This window comes from Leptinotarsa decemlineata, unplaced genomic scaffold (genome assembly GCF_025532065.1).
Source record: "Leptinotarsa decemlineata unplaced genomic scaffold, Ldec_3_MD MMD2_tig00026354_RagTag_RagTag, whole genome shotgun sequence".
Taxonomy (NCBI): Eukaryota; Metazoa; Arthropoda; class Insecta; order Coleoptera; family Chrysomelidae; genus Leptinotarsa; species Leptinotarsa decemlineata.
Window position 1 is genome coordinate 24,085,181 of NW_027412702.1, and position 27,107 is coordinate 24,112,287.

At 33.8% G+C, this 27,107-nt stretch overlaps 2 protein-coding genes across 7 annotated transcripts in view; one reads left to right on the plus strand and one right to left on the minus strand.

Annotated features, from left to right (window-relative positions):
- Positions 1–2,896: 2,896 nt before the first annotated feature.
- On the minus strand, positions 2,897–14,403 carry LOC111517456 (uncharacterized). Of its 3 annotated transcripts, none has more exons than XM_074184107.1 (8): positions 14,208–14,403; positions 13,989–14,099; positions 13,343–13,934; positions 6,795–6,895; positions 6,544–6,735; positions 5,327–5,435; positions 4,042–4,147; positions 2,897–3,324 (listed from the first exon to the last, which is right to left on the minus strand). In XM_074184107.1, exons 1-8 carry the CDS (start codon positions 14,271–14,273, stop codon positions 3,204–3,206), a joined length of 1,398 nt encoding a protein of 465 aa, XP_074040208.1. In that variant the 5' UTR covers positions 14,274–14,403; the 3' UTR covers positions 2,897–3,203. The 3 variants fall into 3 exon arrangements, with proteins under 3 accessions (XP_074040208.1, XP_074040207.1, XP_074040206.1); XM_074184106.1 differs by having other exon boundaries at positions 4,042–4,144; positions 6,795–6,913; XM_074184105.1 differs by having other exon boundaries at positions 6,795–6,913; positions 14,208–14,402.
- A 1,242-nt stretch (positions 14,404–15,645) lies between these two features.
- Positions 15,646–27,107, plus strand: part of LOC141479878 (P protein-like) — a 36,764-nt gene continuing 25,302 nt past the window's right edge. For 2 of the 4 annotated variants that reach the window (XM_074184094.1, XM_074184096.1), the window contains exons 1-4: positions 19,120–19,256; positions 21,894–22,049; positions 24,979–25,139; positions 25,934–26,118. In XM_074184094.1, coding sequence (XP_074040195.1) covers positions 19,135–19,256; positions 21,894–22,049; positions 24,979–25,139; positions 25,934–26,118 — 624 coding nt within the window. In that variant the 5' untranslated portion in view covers positions 19,120–19,134. Of the gene's footprint in view, positions 15,804–19,119; positions 19,257–21,893; positions 22,050–24,978; positions 25,140–25,933; positions 26,119–27,107 lie in introns of those variants that run through there. The other 2 variants (XM_074184095.1, XM_074184097.1) reach the window with 2 other exon arrangements.

Sequence of the window (27,107 nt, forward strand, 5' to 3'; positions counted from 1 at the left end):
ACGGGTGCAATGCTGATACTAAATATAAATTCACCCACTGGAAATTTAAGGGCATGAAGAAACAGTGATGAAAGAATTTTTTTTGTTTAAAACTTCTTTTTTATTACACATCTAGAAAACATAAAACGAACCTATACGTACAAAATTTCAGCCTCAAAAAATATAGCTGTACGAAAAACAGTGATAAACAGGTAATTTTAATATGTAGGTTCATTAAATATACAATATATCTTTTTCGGAAAAATATTACGTGATTTTTGTTCTGAAAATTTTCACCTTTGATCTCTTTCAGTGCGCACCTCCCGAATCATCACACACCACTGTCAAAGACGTAAAGGAGAAAGTTGATGAAATTGAGAAAAATCCTGATGCTGACACAGGTGACGAAGAGCTCCTCTAATCCAGTCATTTAAGCTTAAATTAGGTAAGAATCTCGGAATTCGAGATACCCAGCTGTAAGTCTGTAAATACTTGTATATTGACACCCTAAAAGTTGTCTCAAAACCTACATATGGTCGGGTGTAAGCAACTATTAAATTTTAAATATCTCATTTCCTATGGGTTTTTTGCTATTTGTATTTATTATCAATATTGTAGAATACAAAATTCTCTACAAATTTTGTTTGAAAAAATTTTTTATACGGTGAACCGTTTTCGAGATAGAGGGCGGAGAGCGCGCGGTCACAGCATCACTTCAGGTCAACCGGTGCCTCCGGTCGAAAACGCGCCATATATAGTTGATGAACTATCGATAAATCAATGATTATAAATATTTGTCAATTGGACTCGAATTTTTTCATGAGAGGTTGAATACGCTTAATCACTGCAGTTTCTCGCCAAAGAACTGGCGAGTACTGGCGCGCGTATATTTGAATCAAAATCCGGACCTCAATAGTTTAGGAGACATTTGCTGTGGGGTCATCTTGGGACATTGGTTTACAGCACTTGAAGAGAACTTCAAAAACATTTTTTTTCGTTAAAAGCCAAAAATGTGTCACTAGATATTTTATCACAGACTTCCTATTATAGGTATCAGGCAACATATGAAAAGTTTCAGCAGTGGCGAGACTCCAATAGCAATAAAACATTCTATAAAAAAATTGTGTTGACTTTGAGGAATTGTCCAAGAAATATAAGGCAACTACACTCTGGTTACAAACTTCGACGCTACATATTGTTGTGAATTATGCTCGAAAGAAAATAACGCCGGCCGCCGCTGGTAGCCATAAACCAGGCGTGACGTGGGTAAGAGTGCGCGAGTGCACGATTATTCCCCGCCAATCGAGAGGCAGCGAGAAAAATGCTACCGACTTCGACAGAACTTCGGAGAAATTTCGGCGACATTCGATTACGATATTTAAAGGCTAGCCACGAGGATATCGATACAGTCAAGTGGACGTTACAGTGCGGTACGCGAAGTGATCTAGTAAATTTTTAGTTGAAGTGTTTGTTTTATTTAAAGTGAAATAAAGTTAAGTTTGATTATTCAGTGTAGTCAATTATTGGTCAACCCACGGGAAAAAACGTAACAATATTACTATTAAACATACTATTAATATTGTCAACTGTATGAAACTGAAATGTCTTATTGTCATTCAATTTTTTCAAAATTATATTATGACTTAGTAAAAAACAAATAAATGAATAACGTATAATTTCAATTTAACGCAAATGTAAAAAAATTATTTCAATGTGCGCCAAATAATTTTTGTTATATAATTTCATTATTTGTATTACTTTCTTCTTTAATATATTATAAGCTATATAAAAAATTAAACGAGATATCAAGCAATTAAAGAAAAATGTCAAAAATACACGGCGGGGAGGCTATTCCAAAAGTGCAAGTTCTTGAGATGAAGTATCTCGCAAGAAAAAAGTGGAAAATAGAAAATTATTTCAGATTTACTTGTAAAAACAAAAGGGCGTCGCCCTCGTCTTGCTAGTGTGGAAATTTTTGCATTTCAAGAAGGAATGCACACTCTTCATGGTTTGTAATACATCTTTTCTATTACAATTTTCACAACTTATAATGATAAACGGGGGTTAGTTCACATTTCTCGCATTAGCACATTTCTATCTTACAACCTAGTATTAAGGTAGAATTAACATAGTCGTATCCTATGAAATACACATCAAAAATTATTTTTTTACTTGAACCATTTGTTCTATTGAGAGCACAGTTGTCCATTCAGGAACTTTTGAAAGATGTAAATATGACAGCCTAAGATCAGATCTCGGCAATCACCAGGTACACTGGTGACTGTTGGGATGCACCATTGTCTCAGAAAATCTTTAAGTTCAACTGCGGGTATGACGATTGCTGAATGAAAAATCGCTTCCCATCTCTCACTATACTTTTCACTGCGAGTAGAAAATATCCCAAAAATGTTATTTTCGTAAGGAAAGGTCATTACTTCTCAACTCGAATTTGTTCTTAGCTCAGAGTTAGTTGAGATACTGCACTCATTAAGTAAGTGCAATGACATCTCCCCTTACGAAGACGCCATCTATGGAATAGACATAGAACTCAATCCTCGAATATCAAAGACAAAGGTTTCCCAAGGTGGTCAGTTGCATAGCCAGTCTTTCACTGCTAGGCATAAGATTGAAAACCAGAGGGCATTTTTGATTCAACACCAGGTCTTATCATACAGTGTTATTTGGTATATTGGATCAGGAATGTATATTTTTGGTCTCTGGCAACCTGTTAAAAGGTATCCGGTATAACTTCGGTATTGTTAAAGTTACTCTAGAGACCTTAGCTAACTCTAAGACTGTTTTGGTTTTTGTTGACCTGAATATTGATTTTACATTGCATTTTTGAAATCTGTTTTATTTCATAGATGTAATTTTGTGCATGTGTACGTTGAATGCTGAAAAAAATGAATGAAAAAAATCCAGGGGAACATTTATTTAAAAAATATATAAAACTAACTAATAGTATAATATGAAATAGCAGTCGAATATATCACAAATTATAGTAACTCAAGTTTTTATTATCAGACTGGAATATCGTAAAAGATTACTTTTTCAAAATAGATATTCTTGAACTTAGTTATGTTCAACTACTTCAGATTCAGATTTCAGATATAAAATTCCACACCAGTGATTAATCTGATGCATTATAATACTGGAAATAGATTCATATTTTATCAAAACTAAATATGAAAACAAGTTAGTTGTTGTTGTATTTGTCGTTATCATCATAGTTGTTGTTGTTGTAGTTGAGGCCTAAAAGGACATCTACTGGACAAGTGTCCTCTCACTTCACAGTAATTACAGTAGCTATGTATAGTGTAAACCATATGGGTGTCTTCCTGCAACCTTGAAAAAAAATTAGGCATTAATAGGGAGATCAACAATTTTTTAATCGATGGAATATTGAAAGGAACTGACTAAATTTAGGAAAACACTGAAACATTTATTGCTGAATGAAGTCTATTACATGAGTTCCAATGAATTATACCTCCGTTCCAAATTTCTTGCCCTACAATCAATTGAATGACACCATGTACCAGGATTTCATTATCACCCAGTATATAAAGATAAATGACAATTAAAAAAAAATATTAACGGAAGAAAAACGTTAATACGTTATAAGATAAGACATGTATCTAATTTATCAAAGTAGAAGTCCGGAAATTGTGTTTTCAACATATCGAGAAGTGAAGCAACCTCCAGGAGAGTCGAATGTGTTTTTTTGTTGCAACATTGAAATAACATCCAAGGCAACTGGACGTCCGACCCTGCTAATCTCGTATATTATGTCAAAGCTCGCAAAATTTACTTTCGCTACAATTTGCCGTTGGCTGCAATACTGGAGGTCAGTTTGAGCTAGTTTTATCGAACAAAATATGAACAAGTCAGGATTGCCTCCCCTTGGGGAAGAGGGGTCGAAGATAATATAAATGGTTGAAAATTCAAAAGTGGAAACAGACCTGTCCGAGAATTTTTCTGCCGATAATTTCATAGAACTCAGTAATTACTTTTGGGAAGCACAATATATTGCTCAAGTGATCTATAAATGAAAAATGAACATACCATTCTGAATCTGATTCATCACTGCTTTCTGATTCTTCTGAGGATACTTCTAATACCCATGGGACGTCTGGGTACTCTATTACCCTTGAATTGTTGTTTAGTTCTTCTAGAAGAAAAAAATGGATTACATATAAAACTTGCCAAACAATATTGCAACTGTAGGAAACTACAGACCGAGAAAATTTAATCTTTTTTCCACAACTAAAGCACTGTCTCCCAACATCCATTTCGTTAACATCATCATTAGGAGATAATATAGAATAGTGATCTCATTAACTAATTTATCAATCTCCAGCAATTCACAACAAAATAAACAGGTTTAGCCTCAAATGAGTGAAATATAACAAGTAGTACCGCATGGCTTTATCCTGGAATCAATGCTGTTTCTACTTTACGTCAAGGATCTACAGGGAGCGCTGATTTCAAAATTAGTCTTTCAATTTACTGATGGTGTTCGAAAAAGGAGCTCAAATTGAATACGGGAAAATCTGGTCTCATATTATTTAGTAGAGTTATCAAGAATCTATTTATGTGAAATCAAGCCATCAATCTGTTTCTATTGAGCAGTAACTTTTTGAGCAAACTTTTTAATTTGAAATTTTTTTACACTTCAACAGATTGTTATGGAGATGCTTTGAAAATTTAAAAACTATTTTTGAATAGATCTTCGGGTGATCAACCCTTTCGAGAATATGAAGATTTTTGTAATGACAGTTTTTTTCAGGAAACTGAAAAAAAACCTCATTCTCTTCAACAGAGCACGGACCGACTCAGAATAATTGCAGGACTAATCCCTGGACACTGCCCACTGAGAGGACACCCGAACAAAATAAGTCTGTATAACAGAGCAGCTGCAGGCAATGCAACAAAAGGATAGAGGCAGTACGACACGTTTCATGAAAATATGAAGAACAAATTTACAGGAGGCATATAATTTATGGACGACCAAAATGTTTACTGTTTGGCAAATATTTGACAGGAACTAATAAGTTGAAGAAAAATGTTGGAATGGTCATCTTGTATTCCTTACTCTTGAACAAGTGAAAATATTATCTTAATTTTCATCATTATGTGATATATATATATATATATATATATATATATATATATATATATATATATATATATATATATATATATATATATATATATCAGTTTCTATATATCAGTTTACATTTGTATGTATGCTTGTGTATACTTCTATTGACGTTCTCCTTGAACATGTTAAGTTAGCGTTTAGGAATTATATTATTATTATCATTACTGAAGAATTAAAAAAAATTACCTGTACTTGGGCCCCCATTTTCTTGTCTTGATTGTTCCACACATTTCTGTCTGTCTTCCAATATCTCCTTTCTGTGTTGTTTGACTTCTTCTGACCCATTTTGTACAACCTCAAACGAAAAAAAAAAAAAAAAAATTGAAACAAAATATATTCTTGAGGTTTCTATAAAGTATTTGGGTTAGTGACATTTCAAACCAGAGCCAAAAAACAAAGCATTCTGATCGAACACCCGACTGCGGTGTTTCGACCCGCCATAGATATCATCAGAGGTGCTAGGTTGAATCACGAATGCATTGTTGGACTCAACTGTCTGAGTAGATAGATAGATTTATTGAAGGTTTCAACTAAAACAATTTATAAAACTCAAGTCATAGAAATGATTACATTAACATTACAAATGTCACTTAATATTAATATAAATAAAAGCATGTGGTATAGGTAAATACAATAAGTATATAAAAATGACAAGAACAAATAAGTAAATATCACAGACAAAGATTAATGAGTAGAAGGTAATATTGAAGTTATTAGAAAGCTTAAATTTGATACAGACTGAAAATGGTTATTTGTAATGAATATGGCTCAATGTCACACAACAGATCGAAAACACGTTTTTTGAAAATTTGCCTTGTCCGATCTTCTTTGATACCCAAGGGTGAATGGTTGTAGAATTTAATTGATGCGTAATGCGGCCCATGCTCTGTGTTTTTCAATCTATGTTTAGGAACAATATAATTGGATTTCTTTCGGGTGGAATACTCATGCCTATATTTGTCATCTTCAAAATTCGATTTGTTCTCGTTTACAAAAAGTACACAAACATAAATATATATAGCATATACAGTAAGCATTTTGTTACCCTTGAAGGTACCACGACAAGTGTCTGTGTGTGTTGAACATTGTTTTCAATATACGTTTCTGCATTATGAAAATACGGTCCAGTTGTGTACTCCCTCCCCATACTAATATTCCATATTTCAGCAGAGGATAAACAGGCCCATAATATACCGTTTTCAGTGCATCGATTTTCAAGTGACGTCTCAACACTCGAATTGCATTTGCTAGTTATTTTGCAAGATAGTCAATATGTATCTCATAATTCAGTTTAATTTTGAACAAAATGCAGTCTGTTTTAGATGTATAAGTAAGTAAGCTTACTTATATTCATACTAATTGATATTTTTGTGGATTCATAAATAGACATAAAATATTTTTACCATTTCTATGACATTATCCAGAACCAACGTTGAATTCATCGATGTTATTTCTGCCCTGCAAATTGGACAAGCAGATTTATTTCTCCTCCAAGTTTCAATGCAAAATTTGCAAAATGTGTGCGAACAGTTCAATGTAGTCGCCTTAATGAACATTTCAGAACATATGGAACACTGCATTTCGTTTCGGAGTTCCTGTAAATAAACATAAAAAAATGTTCAAAAAGTGAATTGAATATATTCTAGTTACTTACTTCCCCATTCTCAGTTTCTGAACTACTTGTTGCTTTGGGCATTTCCCTTTTCATTGTACAATCTAGAGGAGTATCTGATGGACCTGCTACTTCTGTAGGCACTATAACCGGAAATTGAACTAAAACAGTAAATTAAAAATAGAACGAGTAATCAAAGATAGATTTTGCAGCATTCTTTTGCAAAATCAAAAGCTCCAAATTTTTTGATCCTCGCTGAAAGTGGGTATTATATTTAATTTTCTACTAATCACAAGAAAGAAATTATATTCGAAATCATTGCCGCAAGGTGACACTAGCATCAACACAAAAATACTGGAAATCAAAGAGATAAGTTAAGATATTTTCTTATACATAAATGGCAATATTTTATGTTATCACTAGTGAATTGGAGTTTACTCTCCATCCCTTTGCTATTTGGATTTCTTGGGAAGCTGTTCTTAACACTCTAGGTCGCAAAATATTTATGAAGAGCTGAATTTTACCTTTTGTAAACAAAAATTTCAATAAACAAATTGAAGTAATATTTGTATGTTTCTGACTACCAATTCTCATGAAAAAATTATTGTTTTCCTTTTATTTGATTAAAAAAATCTAGATATTAACCACTTCATGGTCTTACCGAATAATGTAACGAAAATTACATTTTGAAATTTGGAGTCTAACTGGAAGAAAACAACATCAAAATGAGGATTCAATAATGATACTGAATAGAATACATATCATAGAATAGATGATTTCATGATATTGTCATGGATTCTGTGGGTTTGAAGGTATGCGATAACTGAAACAAATTATAAGCATTTACTCCAGTGAAACAATGATTTCACCTTTTTAATTAACAACCATATTTGTTCTCAGATGACTAACTTTAATCTTAGATTGTTTTTCCACATAAGAAATAAGAGCATGCACCCATGAAGGGAGAATAAGAAATAAAGAGGCAATGATAAATATAGACTTACTGTTCAAAGAATTAGGACAGCTTTGCTTGTTAAGTCAACAATACTGGTATTTATAGTGTCAGCTGATAGCTTAGAATTTTGGTCTTTTACCACACTGTAGTCCATGTTCTACAAATTCCAATTAAGAACTATTCAATTGTAGGTTGCACAAAATTGAAAGCAACTAAAAACAGCAAACACCTTGTCAATAGACTCCAATAAACACAATAACACCATTTATCCATTGAGGAAGTCAACATTATTATTTTTTATATCCCCAAACATCTGAAAATCATTGAACAAATTAATTCTTCTTATTTTGGTGTCTTCGGCATCGACGAGTAAGGTCATCAGCCCTTATATTCTGAGTAGTCTGTGTAAATAACTCCACGATCCACCTAGCGAGCATCATAACTATTTGCACCCCCTTCATCCATGTGACTTAGCAGAACGAATCTACCTCCAACTAGATACATTCTTGCGAGAAAAGGCAGATTCCAACACAAAACAGTTCATAAAAATTATATGGAGGTACGTTTTATACTTTTAATATAAATTCAGTAGATGTCAGCGATTTGAAATGTAACCTAACCGAATAAAAATTATCGGAACCTGTGAATCGATATAAAGCATAGTTGAAGTGTATTTATTGCAAACCTCAAATCATCTTCTGTGATGGGAAAAAATGGAAGAGCCCTCATTTTCTAATTTGAGATTTCATATTATTAGTAGAACCTTCATATACAGACGTTAAGTGATTTTCAAAGGCATAGGCAATATCACCTTCAGTACTGAATTTATAACTTCTAAAAATAGTTTCCTCAGGAATTCCATTACAGTTCGATGGATCACTGATCAGATATTGATTGAGATGCTAGGAATCGCACGTTGAAAGGTAAGACTTCGTTAATCCATATTTGACAATTTTTTTTCTCATAAAGTTCATGATCAGTTTTCCTTAGTCTTTTTATCTCATTTCACAGCTGCACATCTGGAGATTAATCTTCAACTAGTAATTTATGAAGGCAAACTGAATATTTGCAATATAATAAATCCAGAAATCTTCCCATCCAATTAGAGATATTATTCATTTGACTCATATAGAAAAGCTTCAGGAAATTTGAGGAATTTTCGTTCTGCTGTTCCAGGTTTATGTTTAACTCTCCTTCGATGAAAGGTTAACATCAAGAACATGTAAAATATTTTCAAGTTTACAAAAATGAAAAAATGGCATGTAGGACTACAAAATGAACATAATAATAATAATACTTTTTGTTTATGAAATTGCACTTCCACTGATGAGCATTTGAATATCTTTGCGTAGCGAATCTTTCAACATATGTGCGATTTTTACATTTTGTTCTTCCGGAATATACTGCTCCGGGGTTGAAGTGACGACGCTGTAAATGGGAAAAAATCTGTCCCCCCCCCAATAAAAACACAGGTCTGCGACCAAAAAACTGCATAGGATTTTTTTACATTTTCTTACAGATTTTGACCTCCCAAAAACAGAAAAAATATTCAAATTATTATATCACATAAGTTTTTATGTATATTGCAGTATCTATGTTCATTGGCAATGAAAGTATATGATTTTTATTTGATAATGGAGAAAAACAACCTGAGCTGTTGGTGAGACAGGGAATGTTTTAACATGTTGCGACAAGTCAAATGACGTACACTTTTACACAATTATATGCAAACTAAAATTTAAGCACATAATTTTTAAAGAAAAATAGCGGTAATCATTTCTTCTTTGATTTGATTTCTCATTTTTTATTCTCTGCTACAATATTTTCCCGTTATTTTGGTGTATATCGCTTGAAACAAAGAAAAGCTCTCAGTAGACATACTGATATTCAAGTGAATAGTGCCGTTGTCTGTTAATCATGGCTACAAGGGGTTGTGTTATTTCTCCAAACAGTTTTTGTTATATCTGTGGTTAATTCACTATTAAAAGTCAACAGAGATTTTGTACGGATTTTTGTACGATTTTGTACGGAAAGTTTATTTTGCCTACTTTATATTAAAAATTGGTGATCAAGATAAACCATGAGCCCCGCATAAGGTGGGTAGAAGATGCGAAAAAGATCTTTGTTTGTGGTTTGAGGGAAAGAAAAATGCATTTCGATTTTGAATTCCTATGACATGGCGTGAGCAGAAAAATCACACCACTCACTGACTGCTACTTCTGCTCAGTTGACGTAAAGGGATTCAATTCAAAAAACAAAAGAAACATAAGTTATCCTAATCTTGACTCAGCTATACGTCCAGTGCCCCATAGCTCCGAGATATCTATCCCGCAGCCACCTTCCTGTTTGGATGAATACCCTAGTGAGTTGGAGGACGAAGATGAAAGGCCCCAACTATTTTGTCAAGGTGAGCTCAATGATTTAGTAAGAGATTTAAGTCTTTCAAAAGATGCAGCCAAACTGTTAGGTTCTAGATTAAAAAATAAAAACCTTTTATCACCTGGCACTTCTTTCTACTGGTACAGACACCGAGAAAAAGAATTTACCCAGTTTATCTCAAAAGAAGGAAATTTAGTTTTCTGCAATAATGTGGAAGAACTCATACATCGCTTTGATATAAAGTATGACTCATCTGAATGGCGCCTATTCATTGACTCATCTAAGACTAGCCTTAAAGCAGTATTATTGCACAATGAAAATAAATTTGCCTCGATTCCGATTGGACATTCTGTGCATATGAAAGAAGATTACAACGATTTGGCTATTATCCTGGAAAAAATCAAGTATCAAGACCATCAGTGGATGATTTGTGGGGACTTCAAAATACTGACAATGCTTTTGGATCAGCAGGCAGGTTATACCAAATATCAATGCTTCTTATGCTTGTGGGATAGCAGAACCATAGAACAGCACTGGAAAAAAGTGATTGGTCATCGCGAGAAACTTTAAAACCTGGAGAGAAAAATGTTATAAACACTACCTTGGTACCACCAGAAAAGGTTTTGTTGCCCCCTCTCCATATCAAATTGGGTTGATGAAACAATTTGTAAAATCGCTGCAAAAGGATGGAGACTGTTTCAAATATTTATGTACAAAATTCTCGAAGCTATCAGAAGCAAAGTTGAAAGAGGGAGTTTTCACCGGCCCCGACATAAGAAAACTTTTAACGGACCCTTCATTTGTGGAAACTACGAATGAGAAGGAAAAAGAAGCTTGGGTATCGTTCAAGGACGTAGTACGAAAGTTTTTGGGAAATACTAAGGATCCTTACTATAAAACCATTGTGCAACGGATGCTAGCAGCATATGAAGCTCAAGGCTGCAAGATGAGCTTGAAGGTCCATTTTATACACTCTCACATAGACTATTTTCCTGAAAACTTGGGAGCTTACAGTGAAGAGCAGGGGGAGCGATTTCACCAGGATGTCCGTGATATTGAGAGAAGGTACCAAGGGCGATGGGATGTCACTATGCTTGCTGACTATTGTTGGCTGCTTAAGCGGGAAACTGATAGGAAATCGGAAAAGGACACGTCAAAGTATCAAGGAAAAGAAGAAGAGGTTTCATAAAGATCATGAATAAGTATATGTATCAAAATATTGTTTCGTTTGCTTTGAAAATTTTGAATAAAGGAATGTTTTAACCAATTTTTTGTGTTTGAATTTGCAAAAAATCCTTATGTGATAGAAAAAAATGGCCATCACTTTTGAAATCAGCGCACTTCAAAACATATAATTCAGTAAAAATATCTCATGCAGCTGACAAAATTTTTTTTTCGCAGACCTGTGAAATCGACCTATCCGAGAGTTTTTTCGGATTTGCAAGATTAGTACCCAAAAACTCCATGTCAAGTTTTCGACCACCCTGTATATGTTCTTGGTGTTCACTTTCATTCTTGCAGTGAGCAAGAAGCGGGATGTCCCGAATGTATATAATCTCAAGCTGTGGTCTGTACTTTATAATAATTTTCTTAAATTGTACACTTATATTTTTTATATTTTGATCTGCCATCACATACATGCCATCGGATTTCTGAGTGTGAGGCTATCTGGAAACTTTGATTATTAATATATAAATTAGAAAAAGAAATAGTTCCCCAATGTTTCAAAAAAAATATCAAACAATATTTACTCAAACAACATGAGTGATTCAATTAAAAAAAATCACTATATGAAGATTTTAAGTCTCAAAGGCATATGTAGATAACATTTTTATCTGGAGGAAGACAAGAACGATGGTTGCATTACATATGTTTTTGAGAGCCATATAGGTAAGTTTGACAACATAGTCTTCATTTCAGGTTGAGTTTTGTGACAATGCCAAAAGAACCAATTGAAAACTCTTTCATGAAAGTGTTCGTTTCAAGAACAATTAAATATTATAAAGTTTGTTTGAAGGTGGTTGACAATGTTTTGTGGTGTATTTCATCAGTTCGGACTTCCATTGTCTAATATAATATAAATTGATTTGAAATTCCTGAAAAAATATTAAAAAGAATAACCGAAAATAATTTTCAGCTTTTATTAATATTTCAATTTTTATTTTTTTTGTTGTTGTTTGGTTTTATGTTATTTCTATGTAATTTCAGTTTTTTTGTTCAAATAAAATTGTTATTTTCGGTTAATCTCGTTAATATTTTTTCAGGAATTTCAAATCAATTTATATTATATTAGACAATGGAAGTCCGAACTGATGAAATATTATAGTTTGCTGAAAAAGTTATAATAGTGAGAAAATTAAGTTTTGGATGAAAAAAATATTTCAGAGCAGGTAATCATGAGATGGTGTCATTTTATGATTTTTAAGTGGAAGTACTAAATTTAGACTTTTCAACAAAAATACGTGTGATTATAAACTTTTCAAAAGCTAGAAAGAGTTGACCTTCTGAGAAAAATTATAATGTTATATTCCGTGGCAGATTAGTGATCCAAATAACATTTTAATTGATGAAAAGGTTCAGTCAAGGATCAGAAAAATTGTAGAAAACATATATATTTTTTGCCAAAATTTAATATTTCATCAAGTCTTCAGGGCTCTATAAAAATATTTCTTATATTGTATAGCTTTAATTACATTGAAATGGGTGTACTTTCAGGAGAAATCAATTTTTGGGAAAGAACGGTTTTGGCTTTCTTGTTCTTCATATTTGTGATGTACTGTTTGGAACCTTTGGTGTAGTAATGAATATTACTGGAGTTTTTTCCCAACACCAAATCGTTATTTTAACATCTCGACATGTGTTTCAATCAACAAGTGATCAAGTTTGATCTTCCTCTTGAATAAGATTACTTGGTGATTGAAACACGTGTCGAGGTGTTAAAATAACGATTTGGTGTTGCGAAAAAACTCCAGTTATATTGTCCATCTTTGAATGAATTACTTTCTTTGGAAGATTCCCACATTGTTTGTATGAAGATGAAGAAGTAGAAAGCTAAAACCTTTCTTTCACATAGTGCTATAATTGTGCAAGTGTAAAGTAAAATATAAGAAATAATGTTTGAGGAACCCTCGATGAACTTAATAAGTTTGAGACACTGACAAAAAGAGATTTTTCTGATTCTTTGCCCAACCAGTTTGTTATTCAAAATGTTAAGTTCAAAAAAACATTACTATTATTTCAGTAACAAATACTATACCTGAAGAAGGACTGTCTTCTATAGATGCAGTATCAGTTGGAGAAGCAGGAACCGTTGTATATTCACGAACAGTTCTGTAAGCAGGAACAACTGAACGTTCATGAACAATTATATTTTCATTACCAGTGGAATACTCGGGTTCAGATGCATAATCACGAACAGTTGAATACGAACAAAGTGTTGTGTAATCAGGATTCATTGTATGTACTGCGTTATTTGTATATTCAGGATACGTTGTATATCCAGGGACATTATCAGTTCGATATGTGGGGACAGCTGTATATGCAAGCTCTGTTCTATATGAACGATGTATTCTATATGTACGATTTGTTCTGAATGTAGATTTTGTTCTATATGTAGGGACACTTGTATATGGAGTAACAGTTGAATAAGAATTTGGATAAATATCTATTTCACTTGGAAGAGGATAAGCTACTCTACTTTGTTGTTCATACCAAACATTATATCTCGGAACGAAATGAAATATATACTGTTCATTTTGTCTGTCACAGTTGATAATGTCACCATTCATTAATCGACGACTCCCCCTGGATTGTATTACCATACCATTTATATACGTTCCATTTGTGCTCTGGAAAAGATTACCATTATAATTCTGATCATTCAATGAGATTGGGATACATACAGTGTCTTTCAAAATCCAATGGATGCCAACTCTTTCAAGGCTGCAATGGATTCTAGAAATGCTTTCAGCCAGTATCACATAATTACAATTCCATGATCTACCTAAAGTGAACTGTAAAAAGTTTGCAACAATTTTTACAAGGTCAATCGATATATTTTTGATAACAAACAATAGGTTCAACACGTCTCTTTAAAAAGTCCTCAATTTATATCAACTTACCGGACTTGAATTAATTTCGATATTTACACTATGATCACATTTTACCAGCCTAGGATATTTATCCATTCCTATTTGTATTATTTCACCAGTACGAAACCTCTAAAAAATAATTATTACTCACTGAACAAGCCCACAAACTACTTATTAGGTGGTTTGTGAACAAGCCAACAGCCAACAAGCTTGCAACAATGAAATAATGAATTGTACCAACAACAAGTAACCAACTTAAGCCACAGAATAATTAACATTCTGTGGGATTCTGTGCTTACACTTAGGCGCGTTTCACACTGCAGAAACTTGTTTCATGAAGCTGGTTTCGTGAAACATGAAAATGAAGTTGTTTGCAACAGATAGATAAGTAAATAAGACCAGTAAATAAGAAGAAGCCAGACATATTTAATTATAGCGATATGTGCGTTAATGTAGATTTCAATCTGTATGGAGACCACATAACTTACAAAGAGGCTGTTAGCGAGAAATTAAAGTCATAAAACCAAAATCTTTCATTTGGAAGGAAACTATATTCCCTGTGACTTGTTGTGAAAAAGGAAGTTGCCAGGAACTGACTCCAAAGAACATAAAGAAATCATTTCACAAATATTTCATAATGATATATCGGGTCTTTCAACAGGGCCTTCGAACTGTGACAATTGATAACGGCCATCTTGTTGAAGCTAAATCTGTCAAATTAGTTGTTATTTATTTAGTCTTTTTTTCCAAATCACCATGTACGGATATATCATTCAACAACTCGTGCAACAAAATATAAAATTATTATTATTATTTTAAGGTCGCCGTAATCGTCCTACCAAGAGTACTAAGTGTCTTCGCTGAAAGGGCTCTGGAGCAGTTGCCATCTTCAGCGATGAGAACCATTTCTGGATGAATGGGTACGCGAACAAACAAAATTGTCAAATTTGGGACGATACCAGTCCACATAAGATCCAAGAACATTCATGCATCCCGATAAAGTCACTGTGTGGTGTGTATTTTGGGCTGGTGGCGTCATCGGTCCATATTTCTTTGAGAACGACGTTGGCCAGGTTATCACTGTCAACGGCGAGCACTAAGGTCGATGATTACCCATTTCTTTAAGCCTGAATGTGATGATCTGGAAACCAAAGTCATGTAGTTTCAACAGGACGGCTCTATTTGCCACGCAGCTCATACGACATCGGATATTCTGTTGTAGATTGTAGATTGACGAAAGTATAACAATTTTCAAACTTGAAATTATAAATTCGTCCCAAATTCAAATTTCATTATAGGATTGACACTTTTATATGAATCAACAACTAAAAATATATGGTTTATCAAAGACAGTACCTACGTTAGCGTATATATTTTACGGTTGCCTTACCTTGCTATCAATCCTTAATAGCGTTCCTACGGAATTCTTGAGTAAACCTGGGCGGAGTAATTTTTTTCAACAAAAACTGAGAATTAGAAAAAAATTTATTTCATAGTCAGTGCCCAGTCTTTATCATAGCTTGATACTGCACAGCATGAAGATGAATTGCAGGTGATGTGAAAAAGAACAATTAACATTAAAAATAAACATACTGGTGTCAAAATGGATAAAGATTTAAATTTGAGGTGAGTTTGGTGATTAAATTCATATTCATATTCGTGTTGAAACATAACCTAATATTGATAATAATTATATTCAATATTCAATATACCTGATTGTATTGATAATACTTCACAAACAATAATTAAGTTCATTGAATTACAATTTTGAGAAGTTGTGAATATTGGAATTAGCTACTGTTTTTAAATGATTTGAATTCACTTACGTCGGAGATTTCAGTTATATCTATTGAATTATTGTTGGAGGTTTTTCAAATCGGGTAGTAACCAGGAATGAATTGATTCAAAATGTAACAATTAAAAACCCAAACAGTTTCAAGAATCTATCTACTAGAGTAAACACCCTTTGAATTGTTTTTACCTTTCAATCTTTACTTATACCTTTATTCTGCTAAAAATATAAGGTGAGTGCAGGGCCGTAGCGAAAAGAAAAACCGGGGGGAGGGAGGGAATCCAAATTTTCCCAACTTCACCAGCAAAATTTCCCAACTTTCGAAGAAATGAAAGCCGAGGGATTAGTTACTACTATAATATATTAATTTTCTTACTTAGCTATCCAAAGATTGGCAGAATGCTTATGCCCGTTACGGTATGCACAAACAAAAAGAAATTTGGTAATTATAAAAATAATAATGTGAATTATTCTTCTTTGGACCAAGGTCCTTGGTCTTTCACCATATCTACCATGTATAGGAATATTCAATACAAATGAAAGGAAACAACACTTAAATAATATTGTGCTTATTGTTTTCTACTATTATTTTTTCTATCTTCACGGCCCGAAATTTCCCAACTTTTCCAAGTCGGAAAAACAGCGAAAAGTTGGGAATTTTGTAAAATTGTCACTTCAAAATTTGTGGACTGTTCAGGACTGTTCTCTTACTTGGGAGAAATTAAACTTTTTTGAAGTTTTCAAACAACTCAGAATTTCAAAGTATGGGGTCTCCGAGTTATGCATGTTGGATAATCCCAACCTTCTCCCGGTTCTTTCCCTTTTCGTATTACCTCTCCCTTTCTTTTCTCTCATTTTTTTAAAATTTTCATTCATTTTTTTACTATTATTTTTTTCTTCACGGCCCAAAATTTCCCAACTTTTCCCAACTTTTTCCCAAGTCGAAAAAGCAGGGGGGAAGCCTCCCCATTCCCCCATGGCGATGGCCCTGGATGAGTGCAATATAATTTTGGGACAACTAGATCGATTTTGCGGAGCTTATAGTTATGCAGACTGTTTTCAAAGAAAACAAGTTTGAATTATGTATGAAGGGATTCGTATCGGTTTTGGTTAGTTGGGATGAAGAATAGAAAAATCATTAATTGAAAAAATTATTCAAGAACTGTTTGTAATTTCACTGACTAGGTTCGAATATATAGGTACATGCAGACTATAAAAACATTCTTACGACGATGTAATGGTGCCGAAGGAGAAAGATATCTCAATTGACACTTTCCAGATCTGATACTTTTTGAATTGCCAATTTTCTCTCCAAATTTGCCAATTAATGAATGCTATGCTAAAGATGATTCGTGAGAAGAACATACTAAAACAGAACTTGAAAATTTGGTAGCTCCAGATGTAAACCTCGATAAATTCTACAAAGAATGATATCTTGACTTCATTGAATAAAACTTGTAATGGTGATTTGATTTAATCATTCTATAGGCATTTATCTAACCTACTGTCAGAAACACTTCTATTGGATATACGTGCCAATGACATAGGACAACAATCTTTTTTTTTTTAGAGTGTAGAATGAAAAAAATATTTTGCGTTTCTACTTCTCTATCTTTATAAAAAAAATGTGGGAATCTTCCAAAGAAAGGAAGAAAGCAATTATTTTCAAAATAAACTCTTCACAAACATTTGTAGAAACAATTACTTTCATATAAACATTGGATCACATGAAAGAAAAAATGAACATTCAATTATACAAAAGCCCTTTTTTCTATTCAGTTTGTATTTGAAACATTCGTAATAGAATTGAATCAGATATAATTAACAGGATTCCTACACAATATCCTAGTATATGAAAGAGGTAAAATTTCACTAACATTGAACACTGTCAAACTCAATGGATGATATCCGTTGTTTCGGAATAAGACACTTGCCTCTTTCCCTCTTCAGTACCAGTACGTAATATAAAAAAATAGCGCAAGAAATAGCTCCAAGGAATGAAAGAAATCCAGGCTTCAATTTGAGAAACAGGTTTTTTATATGAATTTTCAACTTCGAGAAGTGTATTGATTGACGGAAGCATAATTGAGAAAAAATTGCGATAAAAATATTTGTCAGGCAAATATGGTTCATTCAACTATCTACAAACAAACAATGTTTGATTTCCATCCCTAAATATTCGTGTTCAACCCTTCAAACATGTTTTTGTTTTGTTTTTACATTGTCACTCCACTCCATTCCACTCCACCCCAAAACTAGCACAAATGTCTGCCGGAAAGTATTTGATAGAATCCCAAAAGCGTTTTTTTACTTTTCTGTAGCTTTCATTTGAACAGGCAACTAGATACCAGAGTTCAAAAGCAATGCATTCATGATCCAATACCTGAAAGCGCTGTTTAGATCTGACCCAGATTTCATCAGTAGAAATAGGTTGACTTTTGAATGCAACGTGGAAATTCCTAATTGTTCCTGAATAGAATAGAATTCTGGTAGAATATTTTAGACTTAGCCCATTCCGAGGCATTCCGCGAAGATTGTTACCAAACAATTGATGAAGTACAGCAGGGATGGCCTACGTTGTCTAAAAGGCCTACTTACAGGGCACTGTTGTTCGAATCAAGAGTCTTGTACTGTCAGGAAACATCGCGTACCATGTTTCTCTGGAAAGTGATGAAACAACATAGCACATAGTCTGTCCCGTTGCAGACCGAAATCATGTTTTCAATGTTTGTTAGTTTCACTCGTACCATTTGACCTGGAAGATCACTACACAAAAGTCACACCGGCTTCGTAACATAGCGGGTGTGAGCCACAATAAACCCACGTGGGTTGCAGTGTAGGTCGATTAGACCCACTAAATTTAGACCTATCGAAAACAATCCTTAGTAAGCAGATGGCTCATCAGTTATTGAACTAGGAACATGTTCTATTCCATAAAAGGAAAATTGGACAACAGAGAGAAAAACAAGCGCTTCATCAGAGCTTTCACGGAAATTCAAGTTGGACACACTCTTAGATCGTTTAAAGTAAACAAGCCTGATAGTGAAATATCACCCACTCCATTATAATGAACCATATAATTATTGACAACAGTTAATGGTCTGAACAACATATGTAATGATACACGAAACATAGAAGGAAATTTTTGTTAGTAATAAAAATAAAATGGCTGAGGATACGTATCCTGGGAGTTCTAGAAGACCGTCAGTAATTGCTTGTGGATTGCGGAATTCATGGGAAACAATAAAGGACGTCATAGACTCGACAAATATTCATAAGGCAGTTAGGTATGTATCTATTTTCTATTAAGTTGAAACGTGCCACCTTGAACTGGTTATTTGACATTGAGACAACAAAAATAATTAGGGGAGACACATTTCTACGACAAAATCAACTTCTTCCCGCAATAAGCCTCATATCGAAAATTTCAAATAGAAATGATAGTCGAGTTAGGTCTTTCAATTCTTTATTCAAGCCTCTAACATTTTTGGAATTACTTCATCAAATATTTAATATCGAAATCACAGAAAAAAAATCCACTGGGGTCAAATGAGGGAATCTGAGTGGGCATTCTGTAGAACCTTTTCTTCAAATCGATCGATCCGGAAAGTTATTACCAAAGAACTGTCGAACTGGTACTACTCAATGAGGAGGAGCCCCATCTTGCTGAAATAATAACCCGATTCCCATGAGAGGGCGTTGTTAATACTTGGCATAACTTGATAATTCAGCAAATTAAAAATATCCCCCACCTTTTATTTCAACAGAGTATTTTATAATCATTCATAGGAGTGGCAGAATATTTATGTCTGAGAAATACGTCAAAAAAATTGTAAAAATATCAATGTGTGTACATACTAATCTAAAAATGAAACTTTCAAAATGAATAGCTTCGAATTTCAAATAATATTTTGAAATGTCCGTCATATTGTGGCTCTTTAGATCGAGCGTCTTAACACTCAAAATATCAAGTATGGGGTATCATTGGATTCAGAAAAATGTGTAGATTTCAAGAATGTAATAATATACAGAGTGTTCTATTTAAAAATTAGGCGTTGATAAGATTTCCGGAAAAACCGGAACTTGAAAAAAATCTCAAATTACGTCAAAAAGTGCCTCTTTGTAAGCATAATCAATATCAATAGTTCCGTAAACATAGGTGAACGAATAAAGAAAAAAAGGGGGGTGTACCATAAGTCTGTGTCACACGGTATATATGGCGAGCGTGATTTTGAATACAATTTGATTCATTCATTTCTACAGACCAGAAAATAATCATCACTATTGTAGGGCTCTAGTTTATATAAGAATTCTCTTACAGATTTCATAAATATGTTAGCAATGACAAAATTTTTTTTAGACAACTGTCATTAAAAGTGACATTTTTAATGGTTGTCAAGAGTATTGAAAGATGATGTTTACAAAGTAGCGTGTTAAAAGTATTTTTAAAACGATTTTTTTCGACCAAATAGCAGTTAACAAAACATAATTATTCAATTTTCAAGGAAGTTTTATTATGAACAATAGATATAGATACAATTAAAATCTGTAACAAATGTATTATATACATTAATCACATTATTATTATTATTTATGAACAATAATAAGAAAAATACAATTAGAACAACTGCTGATATTAATAGGTACCTTGCGATGTTGAAGAGCCTTGTAATATATGTGAACTATCTGAGTTGACAATTTCATGGGCATTAACATTTAATTCTTGAAGTGAAGAGGATGATGCTGTAACGCTGGAGCTAGTTGTTGGGATTATTCTTCCAGCAATAGTGTTTTTATAAGAAATAGATTGATTAACCCTCAGCTACTGTTGTAGACTTCCATCCTCCGTGCTTCTTAATGTCCGTTATATTTGCTTTTGATTCTGCTAGCAAAGAAGCAGAAGACCTTCAGAAACAGTGACCTGCATATTCCTTTGGTTCCGGGAGGTTCAGAAACTCAGCAATAGTAGAGGACATTTTCCCAAACATGTTTATAACAACTGGATTGGCACTGCATTTATAATATGAGTATTTCAGAAAAAAATGTGGATGATTGGTAACAGAAGGGCTTAATGCAATGTATTTATTAAAATAGTCAATGTTTTTTTCCAACAATCCATAAAGAACGACATATTTTCGTTTTTGTATTTGAAATTTGAACAATCAATGATATAACCAATATTTAAATGTCTTCTATTAATAAATGCCATAGTAGCAACTTTTATCTTCGAATATTTTTCATCTGGCGCCTCATTTATAAACCTCTGGACTTATTCAAACGTAGGAGTTTTCAATTGTTTGGGCCTATAACTTTCATTTTCCGCTTTAAGAATGCTATTTCCTTGAAATATTTGCTTGTACTCGACTTTATCATTGAAAACTTGCTCCACACAGTTGACGGGTTCCATATTTTTGATTTCTCTTCTAGATAGGCTGAGAAGACGGTTTTGCTGAAATTTTCTTCGACGTTTTTAAGTCTACACCAGCTGAGAAAATTATAATACGCGATGTCGTACTGCTGAGCAGAAACAAAATTATGTAGACTTCAAAAATTCAATAACGTAAAAGGTGTTTAAATTGTAAATCATAATTTGTTTTCATTTCCCAGGAAAAGATAGTTGAAAAAATCTATCATTGTGTCAGAAAGTGCCTCTTTGTGTGCATATTGAGTATTCCTCATTTCGTGAAAGTAGCCGAAGTACCATAAGTCTGTGTCACCCGAAATAAAGATCTTTTTGACCCCAGCTTTTCTTTCATCTTCTGTTTCATTAATCACTCGCGATTTAGGATTTTTTCACTCTTCACTCTTCACTCTTTTTTCAAAGTATAGTATGTTATACTTAATATGTAGTATTGAATTCCTGGTTATTATTTTGAAAAACTTTCCTGATGTGATAGACATCTTTCTGAATCTTTTTTCCGCAGCTTCAAAAAAGTCCTCAAGAATGAAGAAATAACAAATGACCCTCAAATAATCATAACGGTCGAGGCTCCAACCCCGAAAAGGCATATTCTGAATATCAATGAACTAGAGATAGACGAGAATAATATTAACCATTCAGTATTTTTAGGAAGCCGAACGTGAGTATTAATTATGGAAAAACTGTAGGTACAAATTTATAATTCATTGACGTGTAACACTGGCGATTATATTTGTTTTGATGAAAAGCTTTGTATTATCTTTTTGTTCAACTATTTATAGTTTTAAAAATTGTCATTACTGTATCGAAGGATAGGTTGGAATCCTTGTTGAAGTATGGTATAGTATTTCCAATACCAATTGGAACAGCACAGATAAGGAATTTCCGCCTCGACATAAGCGTCGGCATATTATTTTTCAGTGGTAGTTTTTCAGTTACTTATTCTTACAATCATAGCAATTGAGCAAGCACCCAATGAAAAAGTTATCTCAACTGATTTTTTCCACCATGGGTAATTATGAAAAACTTCGAAATTTAAGGTAGTTGATATCCGAGTCGAAAACTCTAAAATACAATGAAAACACAAATAACCACACCGAATTCTCTTCAAACATATATTTACAAAATAATAAAGGACAACAAAATTGCTAGAAAAATCAAAATTCTTCGCTATATTCGGATGAGGTGGAATCATCATCGGGTTGAATAACGATCGGATTTATGGAACTTTGCACATAATATTTGTTCTCTTCTTTTATAACGTGGGCCACACAGTTCTTCCAGACATCACTATTACCTACTTCATTCACCACTCGCCTTATATTGTCAAGCATTACAGCATTCAAAGTCGGTGACTGATTACATTTCCGCAAGCTTTCTTCCATTTGGCCCAAACCATTTCAATTGGATTGAACACACAATAGTATGGAGTCAAACGTAAGATGATATGACCACGTGTTTCACATATCGAATCAATAATATACTCTTTTTTGAAATTACGTTGTTTTATGGTCGCCAGTGATACCTTTTTCGTTGGAATCTTTTCGGGTATTTCCATGGCATGATTTCGCATGAAATCAACAATATCTGTTTTTTTTGTGTTATTGTTTGGTATTGTAGTCAATAACCGAGAATGATACGAAGCGTTAACCATAACAATAACAGAGTTTGGAGGAATATTTGGGAGAAGCTGCTCACTGAACCAGGTTTCGAATAAAGCCGCAGTCATATCTTCGTAGTGATCAGCAGACGAATCGTTTATATTTTTGGCCGACAGAAGCAAAGCGTTAGGTACAAAACCACTTTCATTCCCGGTATGCAAAATTATAACACGTTTTCCCCTTGAAGAAGGTGTGTTCAAAGCACAATACTTGATTTCGTCTACCCAGCCATATTTGACATCATGGGTGTCAAACCAAGTTTCGTCGAGGTAGATTATATGTCTGCTGGATTCTCGGTAGCTTCTCATTCCCCTCGAATATTCTTGTAGTTAAACAATGCGTGTCGATTCCAGTATGACCATCTGATTGTTCCATTTTTTATATTTGAAACGACAAGACAATTAGTCACCTCGTAGAGTTTCTGACGATTTGTAATTGTAATCAGGATAGTCGAGTTATTTATACCAAATCATTTCCAAGGTTGGTACTTAATTTTTTTGGTATATACCATAAATTGTTCGCCGAATCACATATTTTGTAGCATCATCAACGTTTGTGAATTTTTTATTCCTTTGTTTTCGTTTCATTACATGGTCAATGACATCCCCTATTTTAATGACTCGAAGAACTGTCGAACGAGATATTTTCGTTAATTCGCATATTCTATTCACAATAGCATTCTGTGAAGTGTGACAGTTTTCCTTCTTCAAGCATTCATGAATATTTAAAATTACTCGCTGAATTTGAACATGTAAGTCCTTATTTTCAAATTCCGGATCCCTGTCGATTGACACAGATTCCTCACACGTAATGTTATCATTTGTTTCAAAAGGTCTCCAGAAAGCCATATTGATGAAAGTACCCAAAAACACTAAGATTTTTACAAAAATCGGTTTAAACGATAAGATTGGAACCTTTAGTGTAAAAGTTGAAATCTTTTTCTAGAGATCAATTACCCTAACACCAAACTGATATTTTTGCACGCGACGCGCGTTTCGCTAACAAAGATAACATCTTCAGGAGAAGCAAATTGATACTGAATCTGAAGACAAGGGTTAGCTGTTCATATACCTAAAGTTTTTTGGTCCGATGTGGACTTTTTTTTGTCAAATGATGATTATCCTAATTGATTTTTCGGCAATTAACTTGTGGAACCACTACCTGCAAATTAATTTGTCCGCTTTTTAATCTATTGTTGATAAATTAATTTGCAGGTAGTGGTGCCACTAGTTGATTACCGAAAAATCAATTAGGATAATCATCATTTAACAAACAAAGTCCACCTCGGACCAAAAAACTTTAGGTATATAAACAGCTAACCCTTGTCTTTAGATTAGCTTCTCCTGAAAATGCTAACCTTGTTAGCGAAACGCGCGTCGAGTGCAAAAATTTCAGTTTGGTGTTAGGGTAATTGATCTCTAGAAAACGTTTTCAGAAATCGGTTTGCAAAACCACTAACTACCTCACCTAACCCCACGAACACACGGCACTGATAAAGAAATATTGTGAAACGGACAAAAAATTAGTATTCAGCCAGTCCAGCTAGCTGACCCTTTATTCCTCAACTACGTTTTATAGCACGTTTACTAACTATCTGGACGACTAGGGACTACAGACAAGAAATGTTTATGACTGTAATCTTATTTTTTTTGCTGTTCCAATTGAGAATGGACAGACTATACTGATATTTGACTTCTCATCTATTCTCCCAACCGGTATTATGATTTTTAAATGAGGTTGAATGTAAAGGCGAGAAGTTGAACCATAGTTGAAACATGAATTATGAATCCACAAATTATTGGAATTGACCAGTTACGAGTTCCATACATACTTTGATTTTCTATTCCTAGAGTATACTTCAAATCTTGTTTCTATCGCTTGTATCTCTTTATTGACTCGATTACGTATACACAATCAATTTTTTTCCAGAGAAGAATCGGAAAGTAAGGTACAATTGAAAGTTTACGCTAATGGTTTCAAAATTTTCATACTGATTGTTATATGGGCGGTGAGTTGTTATGCTTTGATGGAAAATAGCGAAAAAGTTTTGAACATGTACCAAATTAGCATACCGAAAGATTCGGTAAAAAGTAAGTGAAATGACTACATATTAAACATTTTTTTGATTGATGCAACTAATTTTCCTTTATTTTCAGTATTTCAATATTAACATTTGTTTACAAAACGGATTTGAAGCTCTAATAACTTCTAGTTATTATATGCGAGCGCTTTCAATATCAGGCTGTACTATCATCTTCATGGCTCTACTCAAATTGAACGTTTATCTTCTTGTTCGTTCTTTTATACGGTTAGAAAGTCTTAGTGCAGGTATTTGTCCTCTCCTGTCTTCCGGATGTCTCTTTAAATTTGCATGTATTTGGGTTACATCAGGTAATATCCTTTGTGTTGGAGTTTCCCTAGTTCCATTGTTTTTAGGAATGTGTATTATATTGTGTATTATATTGAATGTTAGGTCTTGCAGTGTTTTGATTTGTATTTGTACCTAGATAAGTGAATTATGATTTTTGAATTTATGGATGTTTAGGTGTTCCCAGATGTCCATACTTGTTTTATGAGTTTGATGTTTTTTCTGGTGGGGAAAAGTTATGTTTGTTTTGTATGGCGAGGTTTGATTTATATGTTATTGGGTTTGGATCAGTTTTTTTTGTTTTGTCCGATATAGAATTTGTTGCAGTCCGAGCATTGTATGCTGTACATAATGTACAAGGATAATCAGGATAATCGAACCTGACAATACACAGTGTGTCAAATTTCTCTCACTGAGAGTTCATAAAAAATATCTGTATGGTTTCCAACGTTTGTGAAGTTTTCATTCGTATTTCAAGTGACTAAAGAATGTTTCAATCGTGTTTTCAACTTTAAGGTCACGTTATATACGAAGAGCCGAGAGAAAATAAAGTCCAAGTTATGTTGAGAGGAGCACTACTTCCTTCTTATTACGAGGAAATGTCAAGAGAATGGATGACTGTTTGGGTTCAGCTAATGGTTACCAGAGAAGAACCTTCCAGGTACACTCAGATTCGGGAGTTCGAAGTGTTGTCTATTCAGGTAAATATAGCAGAAAATGAAAGGTAGAACTGAATCCTCGACGCTCGTTTTCACCAACCAAGTTGGCGTCTCCACAAAATTTAGTACACTGATTCTTAACTTTAAAAATGGTCTCTACTTATATCTGATAGGGCTCACTTCCATTTTCACTTTCCCACACAAATAAATGCTTTCGTATATAATTGATATATAATTATGATAAAATTCATTTGGTTGATGACGCAACAAATTGCAACAAAATGGGTCGCCTAATTCACCTATTGCTTCCAAGTCTACGAAAAATACTGCAGCCTCAAATGATTATTGCGTTTTTTCCCATGTTTTTCATGAAACTCATTCCAACAATCTTGTTTCCTTTACTAGTGTGTATATGTCTCATGCTGGACGTATGTCATATTTAACTGGAACTAATTTAGGTTGTACATACATTTTTACCCTCTTGTAATTGAAATACCCACATTCGCATCAAATATCACCAGCTGCCTCTGCTCATTTTGTTCGGATGTCCTCTTACAGAACAGTGTCGAATGAGTAGCTCTATACTCTTTCTGAGCCGATCCCTGCTTTGTCGAAGCAGTTCTCAGATTATTTTCTCCAACGGCTCCTTCATAAATGTTTTCCCATGTGTCTGTTCCTGTGTGTATTGCCCAGTATTCTTTATATTTCTTGTGGAGTCACTTACCAATCCGGTTTCATATTGAAGATCATAGTACCCCCACAGTTGCTTCAGGGCCTACATATGGAACTGAATATCCGTGTCTAGCACATTTGTCAGCTTTTTCATTGCCCAGGATACCTTAGTGTCCTGACATCCAGTCAATCTATTCCTTTCCGCTAGTTACACGGTATTTCCAGACCAGCCTCGGTATCACTTTCTGATTCGTCAGTGCCCTTATCGCAGCCTGGCTGTTGCATACACTTTAGCCTGGAATACTGATATATACTGACCGAGTAAGTAACTGAAATGAATGAAGATTTCTCACCGCACA